Genomic DNA, 16491 nt, shown 5'->3' with positions numbered 1-16491 from the left:
CTTTTCTTGCTGGATCCGTCTCTCTGTAGCACAAAAGCTGGTAATTGTGCTGGTCTGAGAGATGGATGTGTGGAGCCTTTAGGATGGAAAGCAGAACAGCAACCATAGAGAGAAAGCAGAAAGATTACACCAATAGACCAATAAATAACTAGCAAGAAGTAGCTTCTGGAATGCAAGCCTTGGAGATTTACTAGTGCATGCATAAAACATAACCTATATTTTTTTAACCAGCAAGTAAGCTTACTCTTAAGGAAACTTCCCAGTCTGACCATTGACAAGTCTCTCTGCCTTCTTCACCATTGTGCCCTTGGTTATCCCAAAGGTTGGTAGTTCACTGACACTTGTTGCAGACTCCCACTGAGAGTTCAGTCTCCATCTTGATGTGCAGCTTGCCAGCCAGGCTACCTGGATCAGATGTGTTCCTCAGCACTTAGCAAGATCCATGCACGTGTGCAAATTGGGTGACCAGCACTGTCCCAACAAATTATCGCTTAGTATCAACCGGGTGATGGGAAAAAGAATTGCATTCCATAGGTGCCCTGGGGGCTTCTGGTGTCATATGAGCAGCAAGTGAACTACCTGTAGAAACATAACGAGGATCAATTTGTTCTGTAGTGTACTTATAATTTTGTATTCTAAGTCGACTGCCGTGCACTGATTTTTTTTTTTTCTTTTTTTTCCTAAGTCTATTGTACAGGTGGAGACGTTAGGAGAGTTTGGTGTGTTCTTCACTCTCTTTCTAGTTGGTCTGGAATTTTCTCCTGAAAGATTAAGAAAGGTATTTTTTCATAATATCTCTGCGTTAAGGGATTTAATTGCTAATTACTGAAACTGCAGATTTCAGTTATATTTTAGATTTTTACACACTTCCTACAATACGCTGGTGTAGCTTTGTACATTTTTGAAAAGACAAATGTGACATTTGCTTCTGCAGTTTGGAAAGAATGGAATGCATTATTTATTCAGTGTCTCAAAAAAACCTACCTTGACTCCCTATTTTAGTAAAACAGTTTGATTACTAGAAGAATCTCTTAGAGTTTGACAGTCCATCTCTGCTTTATTTTAACACGCAGTAATGTGCAGCTGCTGTTACGGAGTGTCAGTGATGTTTGCCATTCCTGTTGTAAAAAATCAGAAAGTTTAAGTACTGCACACTGAATTGATAATACCTACTCTACTGGCCAATAAACTGATTCAGCAAGTATGTTAACACAGTCTGGAATATTAAATTATGTGGCCATCAGAATTCAGCAAAAACTACCAGTTTCTTTTGGTCTTAATTTAAAAAGTTATAAACCAGCTAGAATTTTAGTAGTGGAAAGTATGGCTACAAATATGTGAAGACTAAATATGTAAATAATTGCACTGTGTGATCTGTTCCTAAACTGATGGTTGTGAGTTTATGATACTAGAAAAGCTTTAACTGAAATATGTTACAATTTATGACCATTTAGCTTAATCTGCTATGTCTAGTCCATCTGCAGTCCAACATAAAAATCAGTAATTCAAGGATTCTTAAACTGTAGTAGGTGAATTGCTGCTTCAGAATTGTTTGTGCTCTAGTTTAGAGCAGGTTGCTGGTATTGGTTACTGCCTTTGCCACACCCATTTTTTCCTCATCTTAGAATCACATCAAATTCTTTCATTTGATAATTTTAATGTATTTCCACCCACACTGGACCATTTGGCCCTAAATTCACCTGGTTTCTGGTAGGGAGTCTTTTGGGGTGGAATATCTGCTCAGTGTAGTAAGTTGGGAGTTTTAGGTGATACAGTGTGACAGTCCATTACTCTGTGCCCCAGTACTACAGGCCCAAATCACACATCTTTTACTGCTTATTTGGAATGAAAAACATTGTAACTTAGCAGTGAAAAAAAGTGTCTTAAGAACTTGTTTTCTTCCCAAGGTATGGAAAATATCTCTGCAAGGACCCTGCTACATGACAGTTCTGATGATTGCCTTTGGTTTACTATGGGGGCACTTGCTCCAAATTAGACCAACACAAAGCGTCTTCATTTCCACTTGTTTGTCTTTGTCAAGCACACCACTGGTTTCCAGATTTCTTGCAGGTAGTGTTCGAGGAGATAAAGAAGGTAAATATGACTTTAAATGTGGACTATTCTAGGATCTAATAAAATTTGAGAGAAGTCGGCTTCGTAATATTATAAGAAAAGCTAGTTAAAAAACCAAACCCAAACCTACTCTTAAGCCTGGTTTACAGACAGTCATCCTTGTTTAAGACTGGCCAGTGTTGTGTGTATTCTTGCTAGGAAGTGTACTTGATTCGTACATAGCTAGTCCTCTTTGGGCAAAGACAGTGTAATACAACCAGTGCTCTCCATTGAGAACTGACTTTGCTGAGTGTCTGTAATCCTTGAACTTTTTAAGAGTTTACCAGAGTAGCCCACTGCTACCCGTCATCAGGGCAGAAAGGCTAATTTAAAAAATTCACATCCTTCTTCAGGAAGCAGAAACCAGTTCAGATGGTCTTTCATAGCTAACAGCTCTTCAAATAAGGGCCTTCAATGGCCACATTTCTAGCTTCTCAAACACTTCTAAATGTTTCCTTTTGGAAGTTTTGACATCATGCTTTCTTCCACTTAAATCTCCCTCATACAAATTGTGTTAAAGTACTCCTCATCCTCTAGCATATTCATTCTAATGCCAAAATTCAAGGAGATATATTTTACACATGCTGACTTGAATGTGTGTCTTCAGAATAAAGCCTGTATATTCTCAGTAGAGGAGTTTCACTGAATGTGGAACTAGTGCTTAACTGCTAAGCAAAGTCTGTGTTTTTATTGGGTAACAAAAGTTTCAAATGAATATTTTGTTTGTATTTTATTATGTCTTTATAGATATATTTTAATTTACCTACTAGTGGGGGGAAGAAAACGTCCCTAGACTGCTTTGAATGACCTTCAGCCCATTAAGAGCTATATTTGGCTTCCATTTGGTTAAGCCTTTTCTGTATTTCTGAGTGTTTGCAAGCATTCATAGTTTCTGATGACCGTTTCCATGACCACTTTGCTGGTGTACAGGGGATATTGACTACAGCAGCGTACTGCTTGGCATGTTGGTGATGCAGGATGTGCAGCTTGGTTTATTTATAGCTGTCATGCCTACACTTATTCAAGCAGGAGTGAGCACATATTCCAGGTAAAAAAAATCGTTGTGTGGATCTTCCCCTCTACCCCTTGTAATTAATATGTAGATTGCTAATATGAATGTGAAAGCACTACAGTTAGTGTCAGTTCCATGGAAAATAGGCACTCTGTTCAGTGAGATTTCCTTTACTGCTCCTACTTGACGTGAAATAGAAACCTGTAGTAGTCATACAAAAGCAGTTGCATGAAAATAATATCTTTGTTAAAGCTGCTTAAGTCCTGTGTGGTAGTTAAAATTTTAAGTGAAAAGTTTGTTACTGTAAAAAAATAAGTTAATTTCCTCACTTACTTTGTTCCTGCAGGGCATGTTTTTGTCAAAGACTAAGCAATAGTATTATTGTGCCAAATGGCTTACCTTGGAGATCAGTCAATGAAAATCTTTCTGTGTCAACATGGAAGTAAATTTGAGGCTGTAAAAGAGGTTTCTGGGCACTCTGCAGATTTAGTCTTAATCTTGTTTACTAATGTATCTGAATACGTTCCTGTAGCTACTCAGTTTTGAGCGTTTATGGAATTGGGTATTTTCATTTTTGGGGAACTGGTTGGGAGGTATGAGAGCACTTGAAAGAAACTTTTTCTTTGTTCTTCTCTTCCAGCATTTTCAAGGAAATTCTCCGAATACTGATACTGATTGGTCAAATTCTGTTTTCTCTGGCTGCTGTTTTTCTTCTATGTCTTGTTATAAAGACTTATCTCATAGGACCATATTACCGCAAGTTGCACACAGAAAGCAAAGGGAATAAAGAAATCCTCATTCTAGGAATAACTGCATTCACCTTCCTTATGTTAACGGTAATCTTTTAAATTGATAAAACATTTTTATACCTGTGGTAGTTTACTTCATCAGTATCACAAAAGCCATCACACTTAGTGTTATTGCATATGCACGTGCCTCTGTAATTATTTGGTTTTAAATTGTTTTAAAACAGCTCCCAGATTTGCAGATGATTCCTGCCGTGTAGCACAGATGAGTAAGAAGAGATATAATATGAATGTGAATCAGCTGAAATTCTGCTGTTAGCTTTTAATACAGCCAGTTCAAGAATCATGATCTGATTTGTAATTGTGGGCTACTTCATGCCTTTGAAAATCATTCACAATGGGTTTTGAGATACTGATAATGACATTTGTGACATTTGCTTGCAAGTTTCTTCTCAATAGCAAATTCTCAACGTGGTTTTTATTATAAAATAATTTTCTTTTTGTGTGAGAGAGACATTTTGGGATGAAGTTAAGAAAGTAGAGAAATGCCGTAAGGTTTATAGATTTTGATTAACCTTATTGGGTGGGGTTCATTTTTCCCCTGAATTCTCCCTTTTTGTTTCTATCTCACGTTTCTGCCTTCTGAAAAACTATAGTGCTGGAGAGCAGAATGTGACAGTTGCTTGATAAAGCTGTGGCTTTGACACTCCATTATCCTGAATGTGCAGATTGTTACATCCCCTGAGAATAATTAAGCCAGAAATTTCCTGTGCCTGTTTTCTAGGGATGTTTGCTTAGTTACTACAGTCCAACAGGAAAAGCTGACCACCTTCAGGAAGAAGGTTAAAAAGAAGTTAGTTAGTGAGACCATTGCTTTAGTTAGTGACTTCTATTGTATAAGTTAAAAATGCCATTGCTCTAAGCAGCTATTCATATTTCAAATGTGTCCTCTAATAAGAGAAGAAACAAAACTAGTTTCTCCTTTTTACTTTCTAATAAGGAAACATTACACTTGTAGAACAACTTTAATAAAAAGCTTTGAAGTTGTTTAAAATATTATGGTATCTAGGTGCAATTTTACTTTAAAACCATGGCCTACATAGAGTTGGGCTTCTTGTACCCAAATTGCCTTTCAAATATACAAGGAGTTTGTCTACGTGACTTTACACAATACATGTGCATACACAATGAATATGTTTGAGTTTGTTGGATTTATGCTGCAAACCCAGAAGGCTTCTTCAGCATTTCAAAATTCTTTCCTTTTAAAGTTGATGAATAATTTATCAAAGGGAATGGTGCAAAGGATACTGCAGGTAACTAGAGTGTACCAGTTGAGATGCTTGATTTTCACTGACACTTACAGATTCATTATAGTAAATGGTACAAGTTGTAGTTTGAACACACAAACTTAAAAAAAATAAGAGAAGTAAAAAAGTATTTGCTTGTTGAGTTGAATAGGTGAACAAACATCTTCTGGAAAACCAATCTTAATTGATATAGATGCTGTACTTTGTCAGGAGTACAAATATAGGATGAGTGATTGCAGTCAAAGCTGAAAAAATGTTGCATATCTTTGGAAAGGGTAAATTAAGGTTTTTGGGTGCCAGGTAGGAAAACAATTAAACTGTCACAGATTCTGCAAAGATCTTTCTCCTTGAAAAGCCAAGGCTAAATATTGAAGGAAGTTGTATAATTAATCTGCAAACACAGAATTTTCTGTCCTGGTGTAATTCTAAAAATGCTTTTGAATCTGTAGAGGAGCAATAAGAGAGTGCCTATTTTAGCGTCCTTAACCAAAGACAACTCTCTGGCTCCATTTAGAAAATTTGACATACGTTATTAAATAAAATAATTTAAGTCACTGTCTAGCATTGTGAGTTACTCTGCAGGACACGTCCTTTCCAATACATGAAAAAGAGACTAGGAATGATATGGTGCTCCTGCCTCATCAGTGTTGGCTGGGTTTCTGGGGTCCAGCTAAACTTATTCTGTATTTGGATTAATGTGTAATACCAGCATATGTAATGTTCATTATATATAAACTTGATTTATTTTGCTTGATTCCTGTGTTTGAAAAATCTCAGAGGATTAATTAAGCAAGAATTGCCATTTCCTTGCCGTTAAGGGCAAATTGTGTATAGGAGAACTAGAGGGAGGATGAGAGAAAAGAGGTTCCTATACTGCAGTGCGAGTAAGCGATTTTCATTTAAGGATTATCATGTCAGTTGAGGAGCTTTGAGTATAGTTGTGACTTTCGAGCATTACTGAACTTGAGTCACTTGGATAACTCTGCAACTTGTTACAGCTGCAGATATTTTAGTAAGACTTGGAGCTTCAGATATCCTTTTTGTTTCTGTTTTCTTCTTCTCCCTTTAATCCTTCAACTAGTTAGGCAGATCAGGGCTGAGAGGTGGGGATTGTGTCAAGTGCCAATCCTGTAATAGTATAGATGACACTGAGACAAAGCTGTGCATCTTTGAATCATGTACTTTGTCTTCAGTAACAAAGGTTCAGTACATCATTATTTTACTTTCAGCAACTCCTTTTCAAGCTTTGAGTTATGCAGATAGCATTTGATTGTTTGTTTGTTTGCTTGTTTTAATTGGTGAACTGTTCTTCTGAATTGCAACATAAGGAACAAATCTAACTTATGGTTTTAAACATGACCATTCAGGATCAATGGCGAAACTGGTAGTTATAAGTCAAGATATTTACCAGGATGAGTAGAAGAGTATGTCAGCCTGAGCATTCGCTGGTGTAGTGTTATTTTTTCATGTTCTATATGTACGGAAACATTGCAAGGAAAATTGTTTTAAACACTGTCCTGATAATGAGCTGCTTTATTGGAAACCTGCAGAACAACAGTAGTCAGTTTTATGGTTTTTTAGAACTGAAAGTATGGAATGTTACAAAGGAAATGGAAAAATATAAAACCTGACCTGACAAGAAGGACAGCAGTTACATGTACATGTTTATAGGACTGTGCATACACTTGGGGAAAAGTGGCTTCTAGTTTCACTGCCTGATGGTTGACCTGGAATGGTAGCAGCAAGTGGAGGCAAATTGCCAGTTTGCTTTGTATACTGAAAAGAAAATACAGTGATGTTATTGCAGTACTTTACATATGAAAATGTATGAGGGTTTTTTCAGTGTCTTATGGATATTGTTACTAGTATTGGAATATCATCCTTTGCTTGTCTGCAGTACTTCTCAATGGCTTATAACCTGCTTATGAACTCTTTTCTGTCAGTTAAAAGAAGATTAAGGAAGAACTGTAATCTCAAATATTTTAGTTAATTATTTCAAAAAATACAGTTGACATAGAGTTTTTACAAGGTTTACTTAAAATTATTTCAGTTTCTGTCACAGCTTCACTTTCTTGAAATGCAAGCTTAAAATTCACCTCTTTACTCTTGAGCAGATTTAAGTTACGAAAGCCTGAAATTCTAATACCTTTGTATCCAACAAAATTTTATTTAATTTTACTGGCTTACCATATTCATTAAGCTTCTGTGATGATTAAAGAGTAGCAATAAGATAGACATCATTAGAGAATATAAGCAAAACTACTCCTGAACAGATGGTTGAGATTCACCCAGAACATGTTATAGCAGTAATGCTTATTTCTTTATTTATCGATGTGGTAGAACATTTGAACATAAAAATCCCGCATTCCAGTGAAAGCAAAGCAATCCTTATTGAATTGGTGCAAATGGGACCTTTGAATACAACTGAAAACTAAGTTGTGCTGAGAAAAACATGTGAATTGAGAAAACTTTTCATGTCATTTTGACTGGAAAAGCTTTCTGTAATGTAAGAGTTGAGAAGAGGACAGTGCAAAGCCCAGGGATTAGTAATGGCTAAAACTCTGTTTGGTAAAGGCTGAACATTTGAAGTGATGCAAGCAGAAAGGGAATACTAAATGCTCAATACTTTCCAGGTTTTGTTTATGTAAAAAACTCTGCTTCAAATGCTTTCCTGCCAGTAAAACAAGTCATCTCCAGTATGTGTGTGCACATGTGCCCGTACATTATATATAATAAACCTCATGCTACAGTTTTAGCTGAAGAAATGTGTCCAGTTGTAGGTAGTGCTATGGGGCAACCAGTGACCAAGATGGAAATTGTAAAAGGAATTTCTGTGTAAAGCTACATAGAAAGTGTTAGACTTGATGATCTCAAAGGTCTTTTCCAACCTAGTTGATTCTGTAAAACTGAAGAACAAATTGGAGGAGAGGAGAGGGTATTAAGAAGATGATGTAATTTTTGGTTCTTTTCTTGCCCTCTGATACACTTTGCACTTTTCTGTGTGTAGAGTGAGGTATGGATTTTGTAGAGCTGAATTTGTGTAGTACCCAGAGACTAGACAAGAAATGGTAAAACTTGCCAATTTTTTTACCAGGCTCTTGAGCTCATACTTGGCTCTCCATGAGCTGAAGGAATGTAATTCAGTTTTTATGCTGTGGGACCAAATTCCCAGTTAGACATGCGGTTTGCTCCAGTTATGTCTGATGCTTTCTGAATAAACATGTTTCTTTCACACTCAAATTGCTCCTTGCTTGAAGAGTGGTTCTCACAACAGTATGGTATCATGCAATTCTGGTACTAGATATGCTGCATCTCTTCCTTTATGGTAACCTAATCCTGTCCAAGGGAATGTTTAAAATACTAGCTGTAAAACTTCTGATGTGGAGCTCTGTTGCATCTGATAACACTTAAGTGTAAGATGATTATAGCTGGGTAGTAAAAATAATTACAACTTTATTTGAATAGTCTATATTGGATCTTAATCATACACAAGAGGCCATGACTTTTAAAGCAACTAATGTGTGATTGAGAAGAACTTAAACGTTTCCTATTCATAACTGTTTCCTTAATTTTATTCATCTCTTGGTGATTTTAAAGTCCTTCATGTATATATTGCCTTCTTCCCTCTTAAAATTTCGGATTGTTCTAAAAAGCACTGAATTTCCTTTTGTTTTAAAATGAGAAAAACATTATCTTGTTTGTTTTGCATGATCAGCAACTAATTATATTAGTTGACAGAACTAATTTATTGTCTTAAACATCCTGTAGTAAATTACAGAGTGTTATCACAAATGCTGTTATGTGATGAGCATTCAGGCATTATTACTTCAATGCACAAAGATCTTGGGGTGATTTTTAGGTGACATCTTATGCATAGAGTGGAGACTTGTTTATTGTGTCTTTTGCACTCCTCCATTAGTATCACGTTGCCTGAGTTTTTGTTTAATATCTTACAGTAAAACACAATTCAACATATGATGAATGGTGTCCATAAATGTACTATAGTGAATTCTTGCTTAATTTAAATTAGAATAAAAATAAGTCATTGGTTTTAAATGTTCTATTAATATTAATAACATTGTCCTTTCCTAACAAGATGACCATCTGCAGCTGCATGATTCTGAAGTAATTATTTTAAAACTTACTCTATACCATACCATACCATACATTAGAAGTGCAGTTTGCTTTCTTTTTTTAGTTTTCCAAGCATTGTCTTAAGCAATTGCTTTGTGTTTTGTTTAGTTTCTTTACATGCGTTTCATCTCTTCTTCTAGTACTGCATTAAAATATTACAAAAGAATGAAGCGGTCTAAATTCTTTCAAGCAGTCACTGTGCTTCTTTTCAGCCGTTTACTTTGCACACTTAAATGAGTTCCTATTCAGTAAAGCACAGAGGCACATTTGAACGAAATTTACAAATAAAAAAATGTGATTTAGGCCAGGGACTTCTGCCAAATTGAAACTCTTCTTCCAAATATAAGCTGAGATTTTCATTTTTTCCTTCTAGTGTGACAGCTGGAAAATACCTTGTTCTTAGTGCTTTATTTCACAGTCTCAGTATATTATGTGATCCCAACTCCAAAGCTGTCATAGTCTCTCTCTGACTTGTGAAATCAGATGCTGTCCTAAGGGTCACACAAGGCATTGCAATGTAGATTAAGAAATTTATTTTTGTTTTTGTGGGAAAGGAGGTAACATAAAGGGAGAAGCTAGATTTGTGAGTCTTCTGTATAAATACAACACTGCAGAACATTGAAATACATACACTGAATTCTGTTTGTTCTTGAACTTGCATAAAGACAGTAATTTCCTGCATTTGGTATAACATAGAGTTGTATAGTTTCACTGTGAAATGGTATATAAAATCACTCAGCAGTAGATTCTCTGTTATTCCTTAACAGATCACAGAGCTGTTGGATGTTTCAATGGAGCTGGGATGCTTCTTAGCCGGAGCTCTGATCTCTTCTCAGGGTCACATGGTTACTGAGGAGATTATGTGCTGTATTGAACCAATACGTGACTTTCTTGCCATCATTTTCTTTGCATCTATAGGTAACTTCCAAAAAGTCTTACTTTAAAATATGTGATATTTATATGTAATATTAAATAATGTTAAATCTATACTATATAAAGTGTGTATAATATATAAAAACATTGCTTACAATGTGGGTGAGGAGAAAAAAAAGGTGTCTATATGTGAGGAGAGGAAATAGATTTTGTTAAAATACTGTACTGTTAATTGACCACAACATTGGTTTGCCTTTGCTACTACTTTTAAATGTAACATTCAGTTTCAGAAGCCATTTTGATGTTGTACACCCAAGTCTTGGTTTAGTGTCAGTTTTTCAATGTTAATTCTGAAATCGTCCCATTTAAAACATGTAACTAAATGTTTTAAGATAAAAAGGCCTTGGTTTGGTTGTTGATTTGTTGGGGTTTTTTTGAATCTTCTTTTGTCTTCCCAGCAGCTGTATTTGTAATTTATACTAAAATTGTATTACTACTGAGTCAATTGATAGAGTAGATTTCAGATTTTTGTGACTTGGTTTTCTATAGAAGCAGAATGTCATAATATAATAATTTTTATAGCTTGTTTCTTTAGAAATTTAGTTGGGAGGGTGTGATCTGTGTGTTCTCAATGCAGGGAAAAAATAATTGAAAGAAGATGTATCTCAGACACTACTTGAATGCCAACTGAAATGCAACTCATTATGCTTGATATCCAAAAGGAGTTAACTCAGAATACTTACAGTAAATCAGTAACTTGCTTTTGAACTGCTGCATTCTCTAACTGTGCATGCCCCAATACGCTTTGTCTAAAGGAAACTGGAACATGTTACTGAGGTGCTCGACTGCAGTGGGTGAGGAGACAGGCACTGTGAAAGCACTTGCCTCCCTGTGGATTGTACAGGAGATATGGATTGTACAGAGATACAGCAATGTCCCTGTGCTGGGGACATTGCAGTGTCTAAAAGGGGGTTTGGATGTGGCCCGGTGCACCAATCCAACCTCCTTCAACCCCTGTTTATTTAGAAAGTCTTAGGGTTTGGGCTTGGATTTTTTCAACACCACCCTTGGTTTTTCTTCTGCGATTAAGTTTTTTATTGTTCTGTTTATCTCCACATATTTATTCAGATAACAGTAAAGTCCCATCATCAGCATAATTTTAATATTTTTCCTTATATACCTGTTGGATACTCATTGTTTCATAACAGAAACTAAAACTGGTGGCTGTCAAAACAAAAATGAAATAGTTATGCTTGCCAGTTTAAATTTTATTTTCTTTTTTTTAATCCAGTCCATGATAATAGCTACTGATGATGAGTCAGATTGCTTAGTAATAAATATGTTTATTTGAATAACTTATTTTTTTAATAATGGGAGGAAAGTGGTGAGCTCTGATGAAACTTGGGCCCATATAACTGACAAGCTTGGATGAGTAATTGCTAAATGCTCACAGATGTAAGTTGTTTATGTGTTTCAGTAAAGATGCTGATGGAGTGGATAGCGTTATCAGGGATACAAAACATGACAAGTGATTATAAACCCAAAGTTAATTTTACAAGGGACTGAGCAAAAAAATACTGTCCTACACTCTTGTGGCTGCATAAATTAAGACTAGAGATAAGACTTTGCTAGTACAAGAAAATAGCAAGACCTCAGTTGTCATGCTAGCAGCACTCCGTATGGCCTACATCGTACTCTAAGGAAATTATTTTAGTCATTCTGTTACAGAATTAAAAAAAAAAAAAGTCTTTTTAGCAAATGTTGCCATTATAATTGCAAGAAGGGAAGAAAATAAAATTGCCTAGGAAATTGGTGTGATTTTACAGAAAATGGGTATTATTTCTGCCTCAGAAGAAAATTAGCTAAAAAATCAGAACTATATTATAGGCCTCTGACAAAATGTGATAATGCTTGCTTGTGAAACCAACCAACCAACCAACAACAAAACTCCCTTGAAAACCAAAAAAAAAAGAAGACCCCAAATCCTGAAAACCTCCCACCCTCAAACAACATCCCCTTCCTTCCCAAATAAAAATTAGCCCCCCTCCCCCCTTTACTTCCAGTCACTTTTAAATTTTGTGCTTAACAGGAAATTCTGTGAGGTGGCAAGGAGGTATGTTTTTAAAGGAGCGATGTGATATTGCAAAGAAAACCTGAGCAAAAAGTATTCCTTAATTTTTCTTCTTCCTAGATTTCTTTATAAAGACTTCTTGCTTGCTCTCTACTTACGTATGTATACATGCAAATTATATGTATATATAAATATGTAGAGATTTACTGTGTGAAATTATGTAAAAGCCACAGGGAAAGATTCTTTCCCCCTGCCTAAAGAGAAGGTTTGTTTGTTGCTATATGCAGCAAGCATCTTATAGAGAGCAGAAACACTTGAGATCCTGAGGAAAGCCACTGCAGTAGTATTGTTTCTAGTCCCTTTAGAGTAAAGGCACAAATGGAAAAAATTATCTTAATTGAAAAGTGACTGTAAGTATGTAATTTGGAAAAGTTCATTCCTATTTTGCTTGTCTTAAATGCCTGTTTTTCTGCTCTTACTACAGAAATCCTTCCGGTGCCTAAAAGCTGAGCTGAATAGTACTTGTTCATGTAATATCTGTAGCAGTGGACCTGCCCTTAGCTTGACCTGTGCAATGGTCCTGCTTTCAAATTTGTGCTTGGGTGCATTTGTGGGAATAATGCACCTTTGCAGTTAGGCATTAACAGCTGCACTTGGAGTTGCTCTCTGTCTGTACAGTCATTTAGGCCTCTGGGTGTTCTTCAAGGTTCCTGGCATTCTTTATGCCACCTGCTGAAGTTGGAAAGTTTCTGTTGGTCTCTGTCCTCACTGGTAGTTTTGAGAAAACATCTTGACCAATCCCTTAGAGCCACATTTTGGGCACTTTCTTTCTCATTTGTTTTTGTACCTAGTACACAGATCTTTAGCCATACATCATTTGATTTTGTTTTGATTACTTTTTGGAAAGATGGCATGTATCTTTGCATAGACTGTTTGACTGTTTTAAAAAAGCTCTGTTTTTTTTAGTCTGCATGTGGAGTATAGAGTTTGAAACTGGGCATCATGACCCTCTCTGCCACTGGTGAGGTAATGGATTACTTCCACTGACTGACAAGTTGTGTGTTCTCAATGTGCTGTACAGATGTACCCACATGCCAGGTTCCACGTTTCCCTTCTAGGTAACTCCTGTGGTCAGTGTTAGACCTTGAATACAAGATGCTGGAAACTCTTTAACAGCTCAGTCTTTTTTCTTCAGAAGATGGGTGATGCTGACACTGCCAACACCACCACTGTCCAGAACAAACATGCACACAAGGATTATCCAATGAGCCTCTTAGCATTTCTTTTGAATCTGAAAATATCAAAGGAAGATCCCAACTGGAATTTGTTAGGTGGCATTGCCTTCTCCTTATCCATTCAGCTCTACTGCTTTGTTTTTCTACATGGAGTGCAATGAAACTTTGAGGTTTCATGTTCTCAGAACTGACAGTAGAATCAAAAGGACTTTCCCCTTTGCAGAAAGATTAAGAAGATTGGCTTTCCTCTCTGCTACTTAATGATCTAGCCAGGGCTGTAGCATTTACTGCATTGACTGGCTATGATCTTGGGTTGATTACAACTCTTAGCAGAGCATCTCAGTGCATAGCTAATGTGATTTTTCTGAGTAATGTCCTGTCTTGATGATGTGTCAGAATTCTACTGGCTCCAGTTTGACCCACAGAATTCTGGTTTTTGTGCTCTTGTTTGCCAACAAGGATCTCCAAGATTGCTTTTTTTTTGATGTTGGATCTAACCAGGATGTGGTGAATACATTTGGGTCTTCACATGCTGTTTAGAAGCTATCCAGCAGATTAGTAGAATCTGTCTTATCGTGGAAAGAGGGAGTTAACTTGTTAAGAAAAGAGTACTTTTAAAAAGATTGTGCAAAGTCTTGCCTGTAATTGTCCATGGAATACACACCAACTTCTATGAGTACACTGTGCTTTTTGGCTTGACAGTGATGCACTCCAAGGCCTCTCTGTTCCAGCTCTTTGTGAACAGTGCTTAGAGCTGAAGTCTGGTAGCTTGTGGTCAGCTCTGTAAAAGTGTACCTAAGTGTTACCCTAGCTCTTGACTGCTGGCCAATGTGACGTGTACTGATGACACTGCTGAAGCTTTTGAGTTATTTCAAGTGTTTCTCCCATGTTAGAGAATGATTTCAAAATTGCTCCTGAGCTTAGTCAAAGTCTGATAAAAACCATTGCAATAATTTGCTATATTCATGTAACTTTTGCCTATGGAATTAATCTTTCTGATGGTGTTTGTGTTGTCAGGAAGGCGCCATGTGCTTGTATACGAGTCTGATAGCACTTCTGGTCTTATCCTGGGTTTTCATCTAGGAATGGGGCAAAGGTCTGCACTGACCATAAAAATACTTTATGATGGGATTTATTTCTTTCAAAAAAAAAAAAAAAGTCTAGTTTCTGGGATGTTGATTTGTCTGCTCAGAATAGTGTATGTGACAGATTTAGGCTTGTTTTCACCTTGCAGACACTCTCCTCCAAAGGATTGGTATAGAATTCTGCTGTAGTTTGTTCTTCAGCTCTTTGGAATATGGCAATAATCTCAACACTGGGCAGCTGTTCAAATGGACTTCAGACTGTCTGCGTGCTCTAGAACTGAACACGCAGTGCCACCAGTAGTGATGAGAGCACTAGGCTTTACTTATAGCCTCCCTTGGAAACCTTCAGTTTCAGATCTGGCAAAATTGTCCCTCTTATCAAGCATGCCGTTGCTAGGGGCTGTATTTCTCTGATTGCTTTTCATGTATATTCTGAGGTCAGCCTAAAGGTGAAGGAGCACTGTGCACGTGATAAACTCTGAAAACAGAGAAGCTACTTGCCCTTCCACACGCATCTGTGCATATATGTGGATTTCTTTTTTTGGTGTGGTTTACATCTCTTATTCTGCTCTCTCTCCTCTTACTTTGTTAGTCTTTTACATTTGTGCTTCAGTAGTTGGAAGGAAATTAAGAAATAAAACAGGGTGTGTGCATGCTGACTGGGTGGCACTTGTGTAAAGATCTCTGATGTAATTGAAGAAGGTTTCCACTAGCAATTGGATGTGCATACAGGCAAACCTTGTGAAGTTACTGTAAGTCTGGAAGAGATGACAACTCTTGGTTCTCTACAGCTCACCTGGATCTGCAGCACTATAGGGAGGGAAAATTAGTGGAACCTTGTCCCGCATTAGAATAAGAAGTTATTTACAGCATTGATTTACATGCCTTATGCTTTAGAAAGCTAAATTCTTGTCCTTCATCAGAAATAACTGGGTTGGAGAAATTCCAACTATTATGAATTTGTCAGGAACACCACCACTATTTTTATTTCACTTTTTAAAAGCTTTTATGAAAAAGGAATGAGCTTCTGAAGATATGCAGTTATGTTTGCCTGCACAAGTTCCTCATACTTCAGGAGATAAAAATGGACTTAGTTGTAAGATTATTCCTCAGTGACTCTAGGATTTCTTCAACAAATATTTCTTTTTCTTATGTTTGATATTTGCAGGATTTAGTTTTATGTTTTTGAGTTCTTTGTGGTTCTTGTTACTTTCTTTATGTAATTACCAAGTTAAAAAGACCAAATATTGCGAAAAACCCCAAAGACAATCCATTCCAACAACAAAAAAAAAGAAACGCCATCAACATCATAGCAATGAGTTTTTCTATAATTCCTTAATTGTTAGACCGTGCTCAGGGGTTTATGGGCTTACCTGATTTTAGGCTAAGTGACTTTTCAAGTTCAGGTGACTTTCAGTGTTTGGAAGTGTTGGTCATAGAACGAAAACAGTTTGGATTTCTGTTGTAGCTATAGTCTATGAAAATACTGAGTATCATGTTCCTCCCACTGTGATAGTCCATTACCATATCATAAAATAAAAGTTAAATGACCAGCAAAATATTACAATCACTGTGCATAGCAATGGAATTATTTTCTTGTAGGATGTTTATAGCTTTCATTAGATGCATGTTTCAGTTCAGATTTTGTATTGTTGACTGGTGTGGAAGACAGAAGGCTTTAGAAATTAAAGCACTTGTGCATCAGTCATATGCAACTTAATTCAGTTGGGAATATTGCCTGTGCTAACCCTTCCCAAAGGAAAAAAAGGCTAGATATTGTGGGAAATGCTTTTGTGATCAAGTAGGTAGTTAGGGCTTTAGTGACCAAGTGGTTGGTAGGTAAGTTAAGGTTTTTTGTTTGATTGGTTTTGAGAATACAGGCTTGCAATTAAATGTGTTATTTACCCAGAAAATTA

The 16491-nt window shown here is 36.5% G+C and overlaps 1 protein-coding gene across 3 annotated transcripts in view; it reads left to right on the top strand.

Moving 5' to 3' along the window:
* Positions 1-16491, top strand: part of TMCO3 (transmembrane and coiled-coil domains 3) — a 33763-nt gene that overhangs the window by 12992 nt on the left and 4280 nt on the right. Inside the window, exons 6-10 of one of the 3 annotated variants that reach the window (XR_010719474.1) lie at positions 686-778; positions 1908-2094; positions 3043-3160; positions 3765-3960; positions 10057-10229. Coding sequence is in view for 1 of the 3 variants with exons in the window: in XM_066176722.1 (XP_066032819.1) it covers positions 686-778; positions 1908-2094; positions 3043-3160; positions 3765-3960; positions 10079-10229 (745 nt within the window). In the remaining 2 variants the exon portion in view is untranslated. The remainder of the gene's footprint in view (positions 1-685; positions 779-1907; positions 2095-3042; positions 3161-3764; positions 3961-10056; positions 10230-16491) is intronic. The other 2 variants (XM_066176722.1, XR_010719475.1) reach the window with 2 other exon arrangements.

This window comes from Chamaea fasciata, unplaced genomic scaffold (genome assembly GCF_029207755.1).
Source record: "Chamaea fasciata isolate MVZ Bird 193981 ecotype frontalis unplaced genomic scaffold, bChaFas1.0.hap1 SCAF_2, whole genome shotgun sequence".
NCBI classification, from domain to species: Eukaryota; Metazoa; Chordata; class Aves; order Passeriformes; family Sylviidae; genus Chamaea; species Chamaea fasciata.
Note: the sequence above shows the minus strand (reverse complement) of the source record. Positions and strands in the feature narration are given on the sequence as shown.